Source organism: Papaver somniferum, chromosome 1 (assembly GCF_003573695.1).
Source record: "Papaver somniferum cultivar HN1 chromosome 1, ASM357369v1, whole genome shotgun sequence".
Lineage (NCBI taxonomy): Eukaryota > Viridiplantae > Streptophyta > Magnoliopsida > Ranunculales > Papaveraceae > Papaver > Papaver somniferum.
This window is the reverse complement of record NC_039358.1, coordinates 243,371,262-243,387,431: the sequence shown is the minus strand read 5'-3', so window position 1 is coordinate 243,387,431 and position 16,170 is coordinate 243,371,262. Positions and strand designations below refer to the sequence as shown.

General features: G+C 37.3%; 2 protein-coding genes across 2 annotated transcripts; both read right to left on the bottom strand.

Annotated features, from left to right (window-relative positions):
* Positions 1–50: 50 nt before the first annotated feature.
* Positions 51–5,216, bottom strand: LOC113322413 (uncharacterized protein At1g51745-like). Its single transcript, XM_026570495.1, has 3 exons — positions 4,724–5,216; positions 2,214–3,118; positions 51–2,075 (listed from the first exon to the last, which is right to left on the bottom strand). Exons 1-3 carry the CDS (start codon positions 4,918–4,920, stop codon positions 754–756), a joined length of 2,424 nt encoding a protein of 807 aa, XP_026426280.1. The 5' UTR covers positions 4,921–5,216; the 3' UTR covers positions 51–753.
* Positions 5,217–8,106: 2,890 nt separating this feature from the next.
* Positions 8,107–8,817, bottom strand: LOC113275153 (calsequestrin-1-like). The gene has a single exon (XM_026524597.1). The coding sequence runs from the start codon at positions 8,815–8,817 to the stop codon at positions 8,107–8,109; it is 711 nt and encodes a 236-aa protein (XP_026380382.1).
* Between the last annotated feature and the right edge of the window lie 7,353 nt (positions 8,818–16,170).

Below are 16,170 nucleotides of genomic sequence, written 5' to 3'. Positions count from 1 at the left end.
TTTCTATTTTCTTTCCTAATTTAACAATCTACTATCATTCTCCCCAGTATACTGCCTGCAACCTCAAGATGACTGCATCAAAGTTACAGCTAAAAAAGTTATCAAATTCAACTCTTAAACAGCATCAGAATGACCATACATATGACGGGAATAAGAACCAATAAAAAAACATTGTGATGTCACAAAACTCTTTGATTGGTAGATCTTATAGTCAGCTAAAATTGCAGTACAAGTTTCTAGAATGGGTTTGTGCTTGGTTGTAGAGCTAAGTTTTCCAACAGCCAAACACAACCCTTAATGTGAACAAACCATATGGCGAACAGAGTAGAAATGTGATGATCTTGTTTCGTATTTCTAAATTATATGAGTGGCCGAAGCCGATACTGACAAGGTTTTAGTATAAACTATACAAGAGTGTAAGAGCAAAGACTTCAACACCAAAAGAAAAGCTTGATCACTGGAAATGTACCATTGTCTGCTGGAACTCTGAATCCAAAAGGGAGAGGAAGGAAGAGCATCTGATTTGACCTGAGCCGCATCATAACCACTTGAAACACCCCCGAGGCAGACACTGAGTATCCTAAGCCTATAAAACTACAAAAATTTACGTATAAATTTTGGATTACATTCCTTCAATGAGGGGTATCAGGGAGAACTGCCTCTATAATCTCTAGTATTCAGATGTTTTATTTTCGGTCACAAAAAGAGTCACGGACTGTAATACTGAACATGTATTACAGCATTTCCACACACCTAAACTTCCTTCACAGTAAACTCTGTACCTATGGTGTCTTCTTTTCCATTATCACCACCATTGATCGCCACTTTATAGCTCCGTCTCTCTGTTCTGGAAGAGGGAGCCCTACCAACTGTTTCCATTAACCTACTAAACACAAGTTTCACAGGGATGCAGGTTACTACAGTAGGTCCAACCTCGTCCCATTTGTTCAATCCAGCTACAGCACTTCTACTCAGGAGCTTTTGATCAGACATGGCTTCACCACTGTGTTTTCGTTCAGCAGCAAATGATGACAGCATTCTTGTTCTTTGGCTAGCCAATGTGACTTTTTTCAACGATTCACTTTGTGTCTTACTCGAACTATGAACTTCCGAGATGTCTTTACTTGTTTTCTGACTACTTGAATATGATTTCCTGTACAGTGAAAGCTTGCTCTCCAAATCTGGGGGTCGATAAAGACTCTGATTGGAAGCCTCAGCCTGGCCCCCATTCAATGCGGCTGATGATGAAGGATTAGGACGTCGGACACGAAGCATAACTGTCCTTCTGGCAGTTCTCCAAGCTGGCGGAACTGGAGACATACCACCATTGCCATAGATGGTGGCCTCCCTCAAATCTTGACTTGCCAAAATAGGATCCATTGAATCATCTTGTAACGCTTCAATCCGAATAGGGTGCCCTATTATCGCTTTTCCATTCAATCTGCTCATTAAAGAAACCAAAGGAACATGTTCCCCATGGTAACCAGATTGGACCTTTATATCCACATCCACCAGCAAGGATTTCGAGCGATCATTGAGATAATGGCCGCCATAAGCTGGGTGAAACCGCTCACTAGATCCATCCCAGTATCTTCTTGATGCCACTTGAGATAGCCCATTAACCTCCCAATTTCCTTCAGAATCGAAAAAGTTACGGCGCTTTCTGCCACGATCATTTCGAGCAGCTTCAAATTGTGGTTGGTACTTTTTTCTTCCATATCCCCAGTTCTCAATCAGCTCGTCCTCAAAACCATTGTCCAGCTCCTCACTTTTGTGGTATAGATTCGGTCTTCTATCAAGATATGTGCCCTGAAAGATTCCATTTGAATTATCTTGATCCATTGAATCTATGGATCTTCTTGTCTCACTACGTATGTTCTGCCTCCCCTTTAATTGCCATATCGATGACTTCACACCAGCATAATCCATTGCACTTTGGTCAAACGTATGTTGCTGGGATCTGTAAGCAGGATATGCTGCCTCATCCAGTTCTTCCACGCCCATTCTACCAGACTGGAGTTTATTATAACTACTACCTGTTAAGTGTGTACCAGAATATACATTCCCAATAGCATCTGCACATCCAGGAAGACAAAGCAGTACCAAAAGAGCCAACTTATATAATCATACATAATTTAATAATACAATCAATTTTGTACATAAAAATTAAAACAAAATAAAAGCCCAAAATCAGAAGAGCTTAAAGATCTTACTTGGAACCATGGATTTATTTTCATCCATATCCTGATCAACATATTCACTATCAGATGTATCAGATGATTCGTCTTCCATTGTTCCAGATGAGCTATCCTCTTCAGTTGAAGAACTTGGGTCCACAGGACAGCAATCTGTTTTAAACTGAGACTTTAAACTCAGCATCTTGTCTCCAGAATTATCTGTATGATCCAAGCCATTATTCAACTCAGCAGGAAAATTAACACCCTGTATTCTGTTCATTCTGCATAAATCTCCTGCCTGCTCTTTTTCACCTTGGGCAGAGATAGAAACGCTTTCACCATCAACCTTTGCACTATTTTGTAATATTTTAGCAAGATAACAACGTCTACCACGTTTTTTAGCAGGGAAGTCAGATGGTTGAACCACAGCCCTTTTCCTTTTCATGTCCAGCAATTTTTCACTCCTGTTAGCAGGACATTCAACTCCAACACTTTGAACAGTAGTAGGTTCCAGCTTGACATGAGTATTTGCAAGAGGGGGAGTTTTACCTTCAGAGGTTGGTTGTTTCCCATGTTTAGATTTCCGAGCATATAAAGAATTCCCCATGCTCTTTACCTGACCAGATGAATCTAATTTCTTTGAAGTTGTCTGTGATTGGAGATTGGACTGACCATTTGCAAGATTATCTGGAGTACCTAAGCCATTTTTCAACTTTTTATTTCTGAAACTATTAACACCACTGCGTAAGTTCGGCTTCTTTTCCAACTGTTCCCTCTCAAGCTCAAGAGCATGACGAATTGCATCTTCCCGACGTGCATATTTCTCTCTTTTCTTTACAGGGGTTTTTCCCTGAAAGCTTGCAGCCTTTTCAATGCAATCATCAAACTCACCACATCGAAATGCCTTTACACGCCTGGACTTCTCTAAATTGTACCAATCCCTGAAACAAAAAGTATTTAACACCAAGATGAAGTGGAGAATAGTATGCACTTCTTAAGACAGAGATGTGTTAATTGAAGTAGTCCACAAGCAGATGAACTGATTATGAACTTCAATTGATAGTGAAAATCAGTCCACACTCCTACAGTGAGTGATGCAGACCAGCAACTAAACTCCTAAAACAGTACCATTCTAAGAAACTTCAAGAATGCTGGTTTACTAGTTTACTTTACTCTCCGCCTTAAGAGACAACACAATTTCTGAATGTTCTTCACCGATTTTACAACCAAGAATGGTAATATAAAAGCAGATAACTCTTTCATTTCAAATAATTCCAAGTACAACGACTTATTTTATCTTCTGTATTTTCTATGATCTAAAAGCATGTGCATTTCAGAACAACTAACGCCCATTTCAAAAAATTGGTGGGATATATTTTCAGTTCGTAAGTGTGAATTCAACAATATTACAAGCAGTGACGGAGCCAGCATAGGCCATGGACAAGGGGTAATTACCTCCTAATGGCCCTATACTGGATCCGCCACTGCCGGTAATTTCGTCTGGTTAACACTTAGGCACTGATCCACCAAGCCTATTTCTAATGCAATCAAAGTCTATTTTGGCCCCCAGCCCCCCTCAGTGGCGCTATCTTGGCTTCGTCACCACCGATCACCAGGTCAATAACAGTACCAATTACCATCACAAATACCAACACAAATCTGGTTTCTAAATTCTGACAAATGGTATCACGTTAAGAAAAACCATAAGTTTGGATTTAGACGAAAGTACCCACAGCGACGGAGCCACCATAGGCCATGGGGGATTCGCCCTCAGATGCCCTATGCAGGTCCGCCACTGCCAGTATTTTCGTCTAATTCACAATATATGCTAACCCACCAAATCCATTACTAAAGGGTATCTTGTTAAGAAAACTCATAAGTGCAGTTATACAACATTGCCAGCAGCGACGGAGCCAGCTAAGGACACCGGGAGGCTCAATTGTCCGCCACTGCCCTAAACAGAGTTCGCCACAGCCGCTAAATCCGTCTAATTATCACTACTTTGCTAACCCACCAAGACTATTTCTAATGCAATCAAGTCCAATTTGCTGCCCTCAGTGGTGCTATCTTAACTACATCACCAATTACCAGGCCATAAACAATACAACCAACTATTGTCATAAAGATTAACCTACAACTCTTACAAACCCATCACTAAATTTTCAATTTGAGTCATTTCATTACAACACTTAAACAACAAAACTTAAGTAAGACCAACCTAATTATGTGAATCAGTCACTAAATTACCAAGCCAATTTCTAATGCAATCAGTCCCCATTTTATCCCACCCCTGTGTTGCTATCTTAACTCCTCCACCAAAATCACCATATGCCAAAAACAGTATCAATTATCATCACAAAGATGAACCTAATCAAAATACAAACAAAACCCATCCCTTAAATTACTAAGACAGTATCATGCCAACACATTCTGAGACATTTTTCTTTAAGACATTTCATCAAACACTTACCATCAAAACAAAACTTCAGTAATCAATCACTAAAATTATCAGGAAAAAAAGGATGAAATGATTGTGGGAAACTTACACAGAAGCATCATCACGACCTAGAAGTTTAACAGGAGTACCAGATCTTGGTGACATAAGATGAGAAGAAGCTAATTCCTGAGGACCAACAATTTTACCAGGCCACCATGATCCATTCCTTCTTCTTACCCATACAATTGTACCAACACTAGCATCTTCTGATGTTAATTCACTCATCATTCCATCTCTTATCCCCATATCCTCTTTCACTAAGGTGTGATGATGATGAATTCCATTTCAGATCTTATTAATTTTGGTTTTTTAGGGTTTTGATTTGAAGAAATGAAAGAAAAAACAGAGATCTGAGATGTGTGTCTGATTCTGTATTGAATTCTTCTCAGTCTTCTTTTCCAGTGTTGCTTTACTGTTACTTTGTTGTTGTTTGTCTGTCTCTCTATGTTTTGTTTTCTGGGTAGATGGTGGTGGTGGAATTAAGAGGATGGTAACCATGGTTAAGTTGTTTTTATCTTTTTGAAGCTGGAGGAGGAGGAGGAGAAGTTAACAGATGAAACGTGGGGTGAAAGATGAGACGATCGTGTACAGTTTGTGCTATTGAGGTGAACGTGGTATTGCTAGCTAGTGAGTTCCACGTGTAATCTAGTAAAATGATGACCGACATTTTTCTTACCTGACGTACGAGCACAAGTTTTAGGCTTTTAGGTGTATCTGACTCTGGTTTGACTCACTATGTTGCAGTCCGCCCCGGCTACGATGTGGTTCGGCCATATCAAACAAGTATGTGACCCCTCTTATTTTCTTGGCACGTATTAGAAAATTAGTTTTAAAGTAAAAAATATCTATTTTTTCTCATATAAAACACATAAAACTACTTTTAACTACTTATCCCTAAAAACTTGCCCCCTCGAAATCTCCCTAAAAAGCAAAAAAACTGATGGTTTCTAATACGAGTCAAGAAAATAACAGGGGTCACATACTTGTTTGATGTGGCCCAACCACATCGTAGTCGCTCCGGTTGCAGTGTACCAATGGTACGGTGGCTAAGTTTTATTGGGTGAAATAATCTGAGTTTAAAATTCGTCCGCAATAAAATTTGTATCAAAACACCAGAAAAATTATGAATTGGATCCTTAATTCTTAGACAAATGCTATCCCACACGACTTTATGGGATGGCTTCCCGCAAAAGCGGCTTCTAAGATGTTGGATGAGCAAATAAACGGTTAGATTTGCATTCAGTTTAGGACCCACCACTTTCAGTTCGGGACTCACCATTTTCCCTAAAAGGTTCACTTCTGGATCTGGGTTTTAGTTGTGGGACATAGTGATCTAACGACTTAGAAGCCGCTTTTGCGGCAAGGCATCCTGTAAGGTCGTGCGGGAGAGCACTGCTCTAATTCTTAACCCATAAAATTTGAGGTACATTTGTCGCATTCAAAGTCAAAAAAAAAAAACTATGAAAGATTTAGTTGTATGTGACTCTGGTTTAACTCACTCTTTTTTTTTAGAAAGCTATGAGCTGACATCACTAAGTTATTAGACGACGATGCCAGTATCCTGAGTCGAAAACTCTTCAGCCGGAAAAAAATTATCGACCAAAAAAAAGAAAACAATATATATATATATCCGATCACTAATTCTTAACCGTAGATCTGAGATGCATTTATGGTATTTAGAACATCTCCAATGGTGTATGGATATATATCCAATGTGGAAGCCTAAAAAAAAGGTATTTTGTTTGTAGTTGCAGGAAAACCTACAACCACACCCTAATATATCTAAAACAATCACTCAAGTAATCATACGGAATTCTTTATTAATTTCAAGGATTATAATTGGATACAATGGATAACAATGACTTTACTTGCTCTCCAAATAAATTTTCTCTCTCCTACTTTCTTGTCTAACACTCACTAAAAGATCTCTCTCCTACGTGATGACCTCTTTCCTTTATATAGTGATTCCTCATAATGGATGACAGCTAAGAGATCCACTATTTTCGGAATCATTGTGCGTTACATTCGCTCATTTACACTCACTCATTCTCGCACAGCTTATACTTCGCATAGAACATCACACTTTACTCGTGTCTTTGCTGACATCATCCAATATGTCACTTCAACTTTTCCATGTGCGATAGTCCTCGCTTGCATCAGATAATCCTTACTTCGCATCCTTATTATTTGTGCGATATTCCACTCCTACATTGTTGATATGAAATACAAAAAAATGTTTGTTTTGATAAGCATCTCCAGTGGTAGTTGTATCAAGATTTGGTTTAGTAGAAGTGTCATTTAATTGTTAAAAGATCTAAAAAAATTAAGTTGAAATAGCGTTAAAAGGAAAGTAATTGATGACGTGGGTATGGAGAAGAGTATCTAAAAATACATACTCTCATCCAAACTCAAGTTGCCAAACCAGATACAATTTTAACCATACAATAACCACTGGAGATGTTTTTTTAATATGAGTCTCTAAAATCCTAGGTGGCATCAATATTTTTATATATCCAAACTCCATTGGAGATGCTCTTACAGACTAGATAAAATTGGAGATGCTCTTACAGACTAGATAAAATTGTGTTCGTTCCTAAAGGCCACATAGGAAGATTTTGACAGTAAATTCCTTCATCTGTGGTGGAAATTGATCTATTTATATGCTAACCAACCAAGCCCATTACAAATGGGTATCCTGTTAAAGAAACTCAGATAATTTGAGGTGCATTTAGATAAACTCGGGTTCGTTTCTATTCCCTTAGTTGCTTTTTAATAGGTTGATTTTGTTATTAGACAAATTTAAGGAAATTAATAGAACTAATCATTGAAAGTGCTCCTCATGACACTTGTCAATAAAAGAAGTGAAATGAAATGGTCCCCATGACACTTGTCAGCAAAAGAAGTAAAGTGAAATGGTCCACATGACACTTGTCATCAAAAGAAGTTAAGAGAAAAGTGGTCTCAGAAAATTAAAGTAACATTTGACTTTCTCAATTATGAAATCAGCCTATTTTCTTGAAACATTTATTTATAGAAACCAGCCTATTAAAAAACAACGAAGGGAATACGTAGAAAGAGTTTGTCGGAAAATTCCTCGATCTTTGATGAAAATTGATCTATATTTTGAGATCTGGGGGACTCACACAGTCACACTTATCGAAATTGCATTGTTGGTGAATTCCCAACTCCAATTACCATACTAATGACATTCCATAAAAGTTTTTCATAAAACTATTAGCTTTTGGCTTAGCTGAAAATTTTAGCTCTCACTTACATATTATTATGCTTGAAATGATCATCAAATAACATGGGAAATAATTTAAAAAAATGCAAGTTGGTGAGCTAAAATGCAAGTTGGTGAGCTAAAATGCACCCAAAAAGAAAAAAAGCTACCCACATGACACATGTAAAACAGTGGCACAGCAAACACCTCTACCGCTTCTTCGTGCCCTTCACTTTAGTATCTTTCACTTTACTCTTTTTTTTCCTTATCCCCTCGTCATCGTCGCTATCCTCGAGATCATCATCAGCAGTGTCATCTTGATCAACATCAGCATCATCATCGTCGGACGGCGGAGAAGGATCAAGCCGAGCAGCATCTTTAGCCCACCTAATCAACTTCTCAACCTCATCATCTTCATCACCGTCACTCTGATCACCATCAGTAAATCCCAACCGTCCAATCTCCGCCGTAGTTGCAGAACCACCAGATTTGTTCTTCAGAGCATTAAATCTAGTATCCAGATCCAAACCTTCATTCTTCGGCAATGAAACCTTAGAAGAAACAGAATCAGCAGCTGCTGTTTTCGATGAAGAAGAAGGAACGGAGGAGGGTTTTTTGTTGTTTGATTTAAGAGCTTGAAATCGGTGAAGTAGATCTAAATCGAGATTATTGGTAGTTGTATGCGAATTGACACTGAGTTTGAGTAGTAATTCATCTTGAGCTGCTTTAATCAATTCATCCACATCCATTTCTTCTTTGATTTTAGGGTTCATCGTCTTCTTACTCATCTTCTTCGATTCAACCCAATCTTCTCTGGTTTCCTTTTCTTTACTGTCTAACCGAAACGAAAGACTTTTAATAACGAAATTCAAAAATAGTCCCACATCGGGAGGGAATGAAGGAATAAGAAGGTATATCATGCTGTTGTTGGGAGCGCAACAGTGCCAATTGCACAGTGAGTTGGGGGGCCGTTGGATTTGTCTACGGATTAAAAGGGTCCGGCCGGTCCGCTAGACTAGACGTACACAGGAAGGAAATGTTGGTAGCACCAGAGGCATCTGGAAATCCACTCGCTGTGTAATTGGTTTTGTGCAATTTTTTTCCGTGGGAATGTTATAAACACCCCTACTATCTACGAGTCTATCACAAATAAACCAATTTTTTTTTTAGTGGGAACGTTATAAACACCCCTACTATCTATGGGTCAATCACAAATACCCTTATCCATTATGTATATACCCCTCAAACCGATTTTTTTTAGTGGGAATGTTATAAATACCCCTACTATCTATGGGTCAATCACAAATACCCTTATCCATTATGTATATACCCCTCATCTTTATTAAGGAAACCAATTTTATTCGTATTCCCATATATGCCCTCTAAGTATCAGAGTTATTGTCAGAACCGAAAAAAATAGTCTGTCAATTCTCTTTCCTCCTCCTTCAATACCACCACCACCTCTGCCACTACTACCACCATCTCCGTCGCAAGATCGAGAGAAACTTTAAACCAGAAAGAATCGAAATCCTGTGAGAGAGACAGATTTTATGGTTGGCAGTAGAGTTTTTTTTTGAATGAATAGTTGTTGATGGTAGTGGTTTTGTTTATGTATTATATAAAAGAGGGTATTTTAGTAATATGTTAAGTTTAGGTGTATATATTAAGTTGGAAAGGGTATTTTTCAAGAGGTCACATATTAGGGATATATAGATAATGTTTTTTTTTTTTTCATTTGCATTTATCTTCATTTACTATGATTGTTAATGCATATACGTTGCTGGTTAGGCTAGTATAAAATTACCAAGGATCATGACAAATGATAAAACTATGATTCTTAATGCATTCAAATCAGTCTGCAATCAAAAGAAGGACAATTGAAACTATGAAAAATTGAGGATACAGCAAAGAAAAAGAAAATTAACCAGGATCATAACAAAGGATAAAACTATGAACAATTGAAACTATGAACAAATGAGAACAACACATACGGTGTTTCAGTTAACAACAGCACTAGAAGTGGGCGAATAATATTTTGTCGTACATGGTTTTTGTTTTAAAAGTACCATTAATATCTTAAAAGAACATGCCTCGCGTTACATGTGGGAGATGGGTATTGGTCCATTTTTGGACCATTAACTTGGTCCCACTACTAGATGGACCGTGATAATCTTATTTATGATGTACTGCTGAAACATCTCAGTTAATTTGAGTGTCTTTTTATCCCATAAACGCTCTCTTGCTTGCTTATAAATTAGGATTTTTTTTATTTTTTTTTTGTAAATCAACAAATTTTGATTTATTCATATCAAAATCATGATTATGTGATCTCTTACAAGAATAACAAAAACATCAAAATACAAGATAATCAAGACCATACAATTAAATATATCAATTACAAGTAAATCACGAAGTGAAAGATCCATAAGCCACAACGATATTCAATTTATGTATATGTAGTAGGGGAGAACGATTGTATTATCCGGAATCGATTCCAACCATTTAATCCGATTTTTTACTTCTTCAACAAGAGGGGAGAAAATACCAGTGTTTTAAGAACCGGACCGAACCAGCCGGTTGGACCGGAAAATCAGTAAACCGGTAAGAAAAACGGTCCGATTCAGTACAGATCTAGTAATATGTTTAAAAAATCAGCAAACCGGGTGACCGTCCGGTCCAACCAGTGACCCTTACGACCCAGCTGGTTTTTTCTGGTTCACCTGGTTTGTTTTTCATCACAAATTTAGAACAATATCGTATAAAAATCACGATCAATTTTACTAAATCAAAATTGCTTACTGTCCCCATATTGTTGTTCATTGGTGTTCATATCTATGCTTTTCTTGAGAGATTCCATTGTTACTGATTGAAGAATCAGATCTATCATGCATCAAATCCCTTGATTAATTCATCAATTTGGAAATCAAAAAAAAAAAAAAATCTTCTCGTAATAAAGAGTCACACATGGAATAAAGCTCAACCTTAAAGATAATAAAAAGATGTTGAATCACTAAGAAGGAAAGGATGAAATCGCGGATCATGTTTTATTCCCCTATGATGTATGTTTGAGAAAGAGGGAGAACGTTTTCTTCTTCTTCTCCAGTGAACATTGGACGAGAAAGAAAAAGGATATAATTAGAAGTATTAATATTTATTTTCAAATCCTTGCATTCTTAACGTATGCACATACTGACCACTACCACCGTGTGTTACCCAATAATATCTGATTTCTTTACTTAATGCTAGATAAGATTAATATTATTTAACCCAGTGAATCACTGGTTAAACCACCGGTTGAACCACTTGACCCAGCCCCAGTAGCTTTACCGATTCGATCACCGGTCCGGTTCTTAAAACATTGGAAAATACCATGAATTCCCGAAGAACAGCTTAGAATTATCGATCGCCTCACAATAATCTAAATCGTATGGTAGCGAAAATAGATATTGCAGAATCACAAACGATGAGATGAAGATGTTTGTGATTTCTTTTTATCTTGCCATATCAGAGATATAATCTCAAGCCAATCTTATAATTGAACTCGTACGATAGAAAATGGCAAGATCAGATCGCTCAACTACAAGAGAAGTAGTTTCGTCTGGCTTCACAATCCCAATGAATTCTTCAAGTCGTTAACCGACAGGGTCTCGAGAAGAAACCTACGGTTAAAGGAGAATCGACTCTAGCAAACCAACTAGTATCACACAGGAGGTGTGGGGATTAGTTTTTCCAATTGCTAGATGTCTCCATTATATAGTTTTCAAATCAGGGTTTGCAATCCAAGTTACCTTGGTTACAAAGCAATCAATATTCACCGTTAGATGAAAAACCTGATTTATCTAAGCTAATATCTTTCAACGGTTAGATCGAAAGTTAGCTTGTCACACACAAATGAAATGTATTCATTTAGGTTTGAATGACTGTACCTAAACGTGTACACTTAGTTGGTTCACAAATAGTTAACCAATGGTTAGCCATATGAGCACTTTCATATTAACCGTATTCATCTTTCTCATAACTAGTTCAAGAGTTGTTCAATTGCTTAGATCTTTATACATAGACAAAATTGAAACAAAATCGGTTTGATTCATTTGAATCAATTTATGAACAATATAACCACGGTTTGCAAAGATTCCATTCCTTATTGATTTATTATTTAAGTTCATGAAACTACCGATTTGAGAAATAACCAGCTTGGGTACGCGTACGGGTATGCGTACCTTAGCTACCAGATTTCAGTTGGCTTTTGGTTTCCAAACCCAGCAGAATTTTTCGGGTAGAAAAGTTCCGCCAGTACGCGTACGGGTACGCGTATACTAGAAATCAAGACATATAGTTTTGATCACTAACATTGACAAACATGCTTCAGATAGCAACGCATGCGAGTTCGACCGAGCAATGCTCTAACAAATCGTGGTCTCATGATTTATCACCATGGATTATGAAATTTATAATCTCTTGGTAACCTTACTTGAATCTGTCGAGGGAGATCGATTTGGTGTTTTCCTAACAAAATTTTGTTTAAGTTCAGGCTACAGATTTTGTAGTTTTTGAATCCATTGCTCTTATAAAGTGACTGAACTTGATTGGTTTGAAATCCCACCCCTTTTCCATGATAACCCTTACTTACTGAATTGTCTATGGTTTGAATGGTTTAAATGACGTTTTCTATTGAGAAGTAAGAAATGATTTTTAGCCATGCAAGTACCATCTTTCTTCATAAGAAGCCTTGTATTGAATTCTTAAATTTGCCTTGTTTCTGTTTGTTAAAATGATTCGGTGAATTTCACATTTAAACTCTACCGATAGTCGAGAACTTGAAACTCATTTACTGGATTTGCTTTATATTTTTAACATCCTTCCCACCCTGAAATTTCAAGAAACCAACCCATTGATTTATCTTAAAAAGAAATGTACGACCTTATAAAGTATACCCATTGCTTTACCGTGTCGTTCTCTCTATTATGTTCCTTACTTAATTTTGGTTCCCTGTTTTAGAGATTTGGAATTTTTTTTTGTCAGCGGAAATGGTTTATAATTAAAGGTCGCTTTCAACCTTAGCCTTCTTACTTGATTACCCATTTTGGACACTGCTGACACTAAATCCTAATTTTATGATATCTTTGTATTATAAAGGAAATGGAATTTAATTGGCTGGAAATTTGGTTTTATAACTTGCATGTCAACTAGTTAATTAACTTGTACCAGTTTGAGTGTTTTTCCCATGCTATTTCACTAATAAATCTCCCTCTCTCGGCAGTTAGGACTTGCTCTCAAGTGTTACTACGTTTTAATCTCAACCTAAAATATGTTGTTGTATCTATGAAGTCCTCTTACTCCTAGCTTGGAGTTTTGTTTGGTATTCGTACTTATCATTTCCAGTAATTTGTATTCTCTTCAATATGCATGGATTGTGATACTTGTTGGTAAGTGATTACCACCCTCATGTTCAGTTCTTTGGGTTTGGTAAAATATAATTTATAATTTATTTCTGATCACTACCAGTACTTCCTGTACTTGTATTTATGTAAGCATTTAGTTATGGATTTGCGAAGTTTCAATAAATGGGTTTATGCAGGTTTTCTTGATGACAAATGATTTGATTTGGAAAGCTAGATGATTCTACTGTAGGACCGCCAGGCCTTAATTGGCACCCCATCTACGGATGGCAACCCGGAAGAATATTTGTTTGATAACGATGGCTGGTATCGGACTACCCTGACGTTGGCGCTGGCCTTGTAAATAGTGGAGTAAATATTTGTCTGAAACGAAGTTAATGGCACCTTGCAAATGTTTGAGAAAGAATGCGTTACAATTATTTGTGAACTTCATATTTCAGTTCAAGTGTTCTTACTGTTGTTTCTTACTTGTGGCATTTTTATTTGTATACTTTTTGGCGCTTAATTATCGTTATATCCCCTACTGGGCTGTGTCTCGCCCCGTTTTATTTTGGTTTCCACAGAGGTAAGATTTAACTTAGTGCAACAAGCTGTGTTAGGAAGCAAGGGACTCCAAGCTGGTAATCACTTTGATGTCCTTTTATATATATATATGTCATCGCATATTAACAAGTGGGTATGGGGAATGTTTTTGAATGGTGTTCAGTTGCTTGAATTTCCGTTATTAAATATTCAAGCACCTTTATAAATGGATGAATGTTACCTTACAGAACTTGTATTTCATTAATGAAAGTAGCATTAAAATAATTTGTATCAAATTCATATATGTCTTGTTTGTCTGTACTTCTTTGTAGGTATTTCAATTTAGCCCGAAACCAATTTAACTTAAGGTTTTCGTAGAAGAAAACATACATGGTTTTATTTAAAATCTCAAATGAATTTGAGTGCTTGGGTTTTGTAAATTTTTTTAGCATGCTACTATTTCTTTAAGTATGTTTTGTATCTTTGGTATTGTTTTATATTCCGAGTGTCGGAGCGGGGGTTTGGCCCTGTCAGATGGGTTGAAATCTAACCGATTCGAAGGGAGAATTTTCTGGTCTGTCACAGTTGGTACTGTTTCTTTAAGTATGTTTTGTATCTTTCGTATTGTTTTATATTCCGAGTGACGGAGCGGGGGTTTGTCCCTATCGGATGGGTTTGAAATCTAACCGATTCGAAGGGAGAATTTACTTGTCCGTGTCACAGTTGGTACTGTTTCTTTAAGTATGTTTTGTATCTTTCGTATTGTTTTATATTCCGAGTGACGGAGCGGAGTTTGGCCATGTCGGATGGGTTGAAATATAACTGATTCGAAAGGGAGAATTTACTAGTCCGTCACATATTGGTCACAAGGGCCAAAGGAATATCACTTGGAGATATCCTCTGTATGTTATAAAGAAAGGCCGCCTATTTTAGGTTTTCACTCTAAGATTTCTTTTTTACGAAAAAGAAACCGTGATCAGTGAATCTAATGGCGAATGGGGATGATATCTACAACAACTCTTACGAAAAAGAGCGCGAAAAACACTTAGAAGAAAACAAGAGGCGATTTCATGTCAGCGATTTCAAAAAGAAAAAGGAGTCAATCCTCTCTCACTCACTTATATCAGCCCTCATGAATGCCTCTGGTCATTTGGTATGTTCCTGGTTTTTTGACTTCTCTCAGTCTTAGAGACGATCTCATAAGGGATTTTGACCAAAATACCGTTACTTCAAAGTTTTGAGTATTTGCAAAGAGGGATGTCCTAATGCAACCAAGAACATACCAAGAGCTCCTCTAAACATCCCCACGGCCTCATATTTGTGAATATTAACTTCTCTAAGTGTTTAATGAATAACGGGATTGAAATGAAACTTAGGAAGACCAAATTTCAGAGATAACAAAGGGAATTTAGCTCAAACAGGAAATTGAGCTCATAATTTTCAAAGGCCGGACGGGACACGTGCATCTCTCTTTATCTCTCTCAAGCCACAAACATACCTAGGGAAGATCACAATCTCTCTCTTGCCAAATAAAAATCAAGCTCATGGTATTTTTGACGAAAATACCCTTAGTTTCAAAAGTGGGTATTTTCGCTAATAAAGAGGTGTCTGATTGGTACAAGGAAGTCAAAAAGATCTCATTACACAGGGTATAGACCCCATAAAATAGATGTACACCTTCCAAGACTCGTCAAGCCTCTCTGAAGTGTCTGAAGGAATCAGAAACAAACAAAATAGAAATTACGGTTTAGGTGCAATACAAGTCTGAACTCAGAATTCGTAGGTGATAAGGGCTCCCCAACTCAAAAAGGAATGCCTGTCTTTTCTCATGGATATTCAACAACATCATTGCCAAAAAGGAAGCCATTCAACACCCTCTCTTCCCCACATACTCACATGTAAAAATTTGAAAGTTCAGAGTTGCACAAAAGCAAGAAATTGGGGTTTTGATCAAAGAAACCCTAATTCGCAAGTCTAGTCTCTCAAGACAATTTTTTTGTCTCACTAAGTCTCCATTAATGCCTCCCAACGCAAACGCCCAGAAGAATTCCAATTCCATAGTCGATTTCAAGTTTAGGGTCAGAAAAAGTAAAGACTAAGCATCGATTCAGGGACTCTGCAAATCTAAAATAACGAGTGGATTGTAATTTGGCGTCATCACCATCTATATACTCATCATATAAAACAATGAAGGTTCTACTATGAGTAGGGGCTTAATGTAGATGGTGACATTTGGATAAGGGGAAAAGTATCATTTCAATACCATGGGACAAAACTCAACTCTGACCGGAGATATTAAGCCCTTGGTCCTCAAGGCACCCATATCCACGATTTCTAATATACGTTCCCACG

Excerpts from the sequence above, each read along its gene's own strand:
- LOC113322413 (XM_026570495.1), bottom strand. The coding sequence starts at position 4,920 with ATGGGGATAAGAGATGGAATGATGAGTGAATTAACATCAGAAGATGCT. Across the intron at positions 3,119-4,723 it reads GGTCGTGATGATGCTTCTGT|GGATTGGTACAATTTAGAGA; the intron begins GTAAGTTTCCCA and ends TTTTTGTTTCAG. Across the intron at positions 2,076-2,213 it reads AAATAAATCCATGGTTCCAA|ATGCTATTGGGAATGTATAT; the intron begins GTAAGATCTTTA and ends CTGGATGTGCAG.
- LOC113275153 (XM_026524597.1), bottom strand. The coding sequence starts at position 8,817 with ATGATATACCTTCTTATTCCTTCATTCCCTCCCGATGTGGGACTATTT.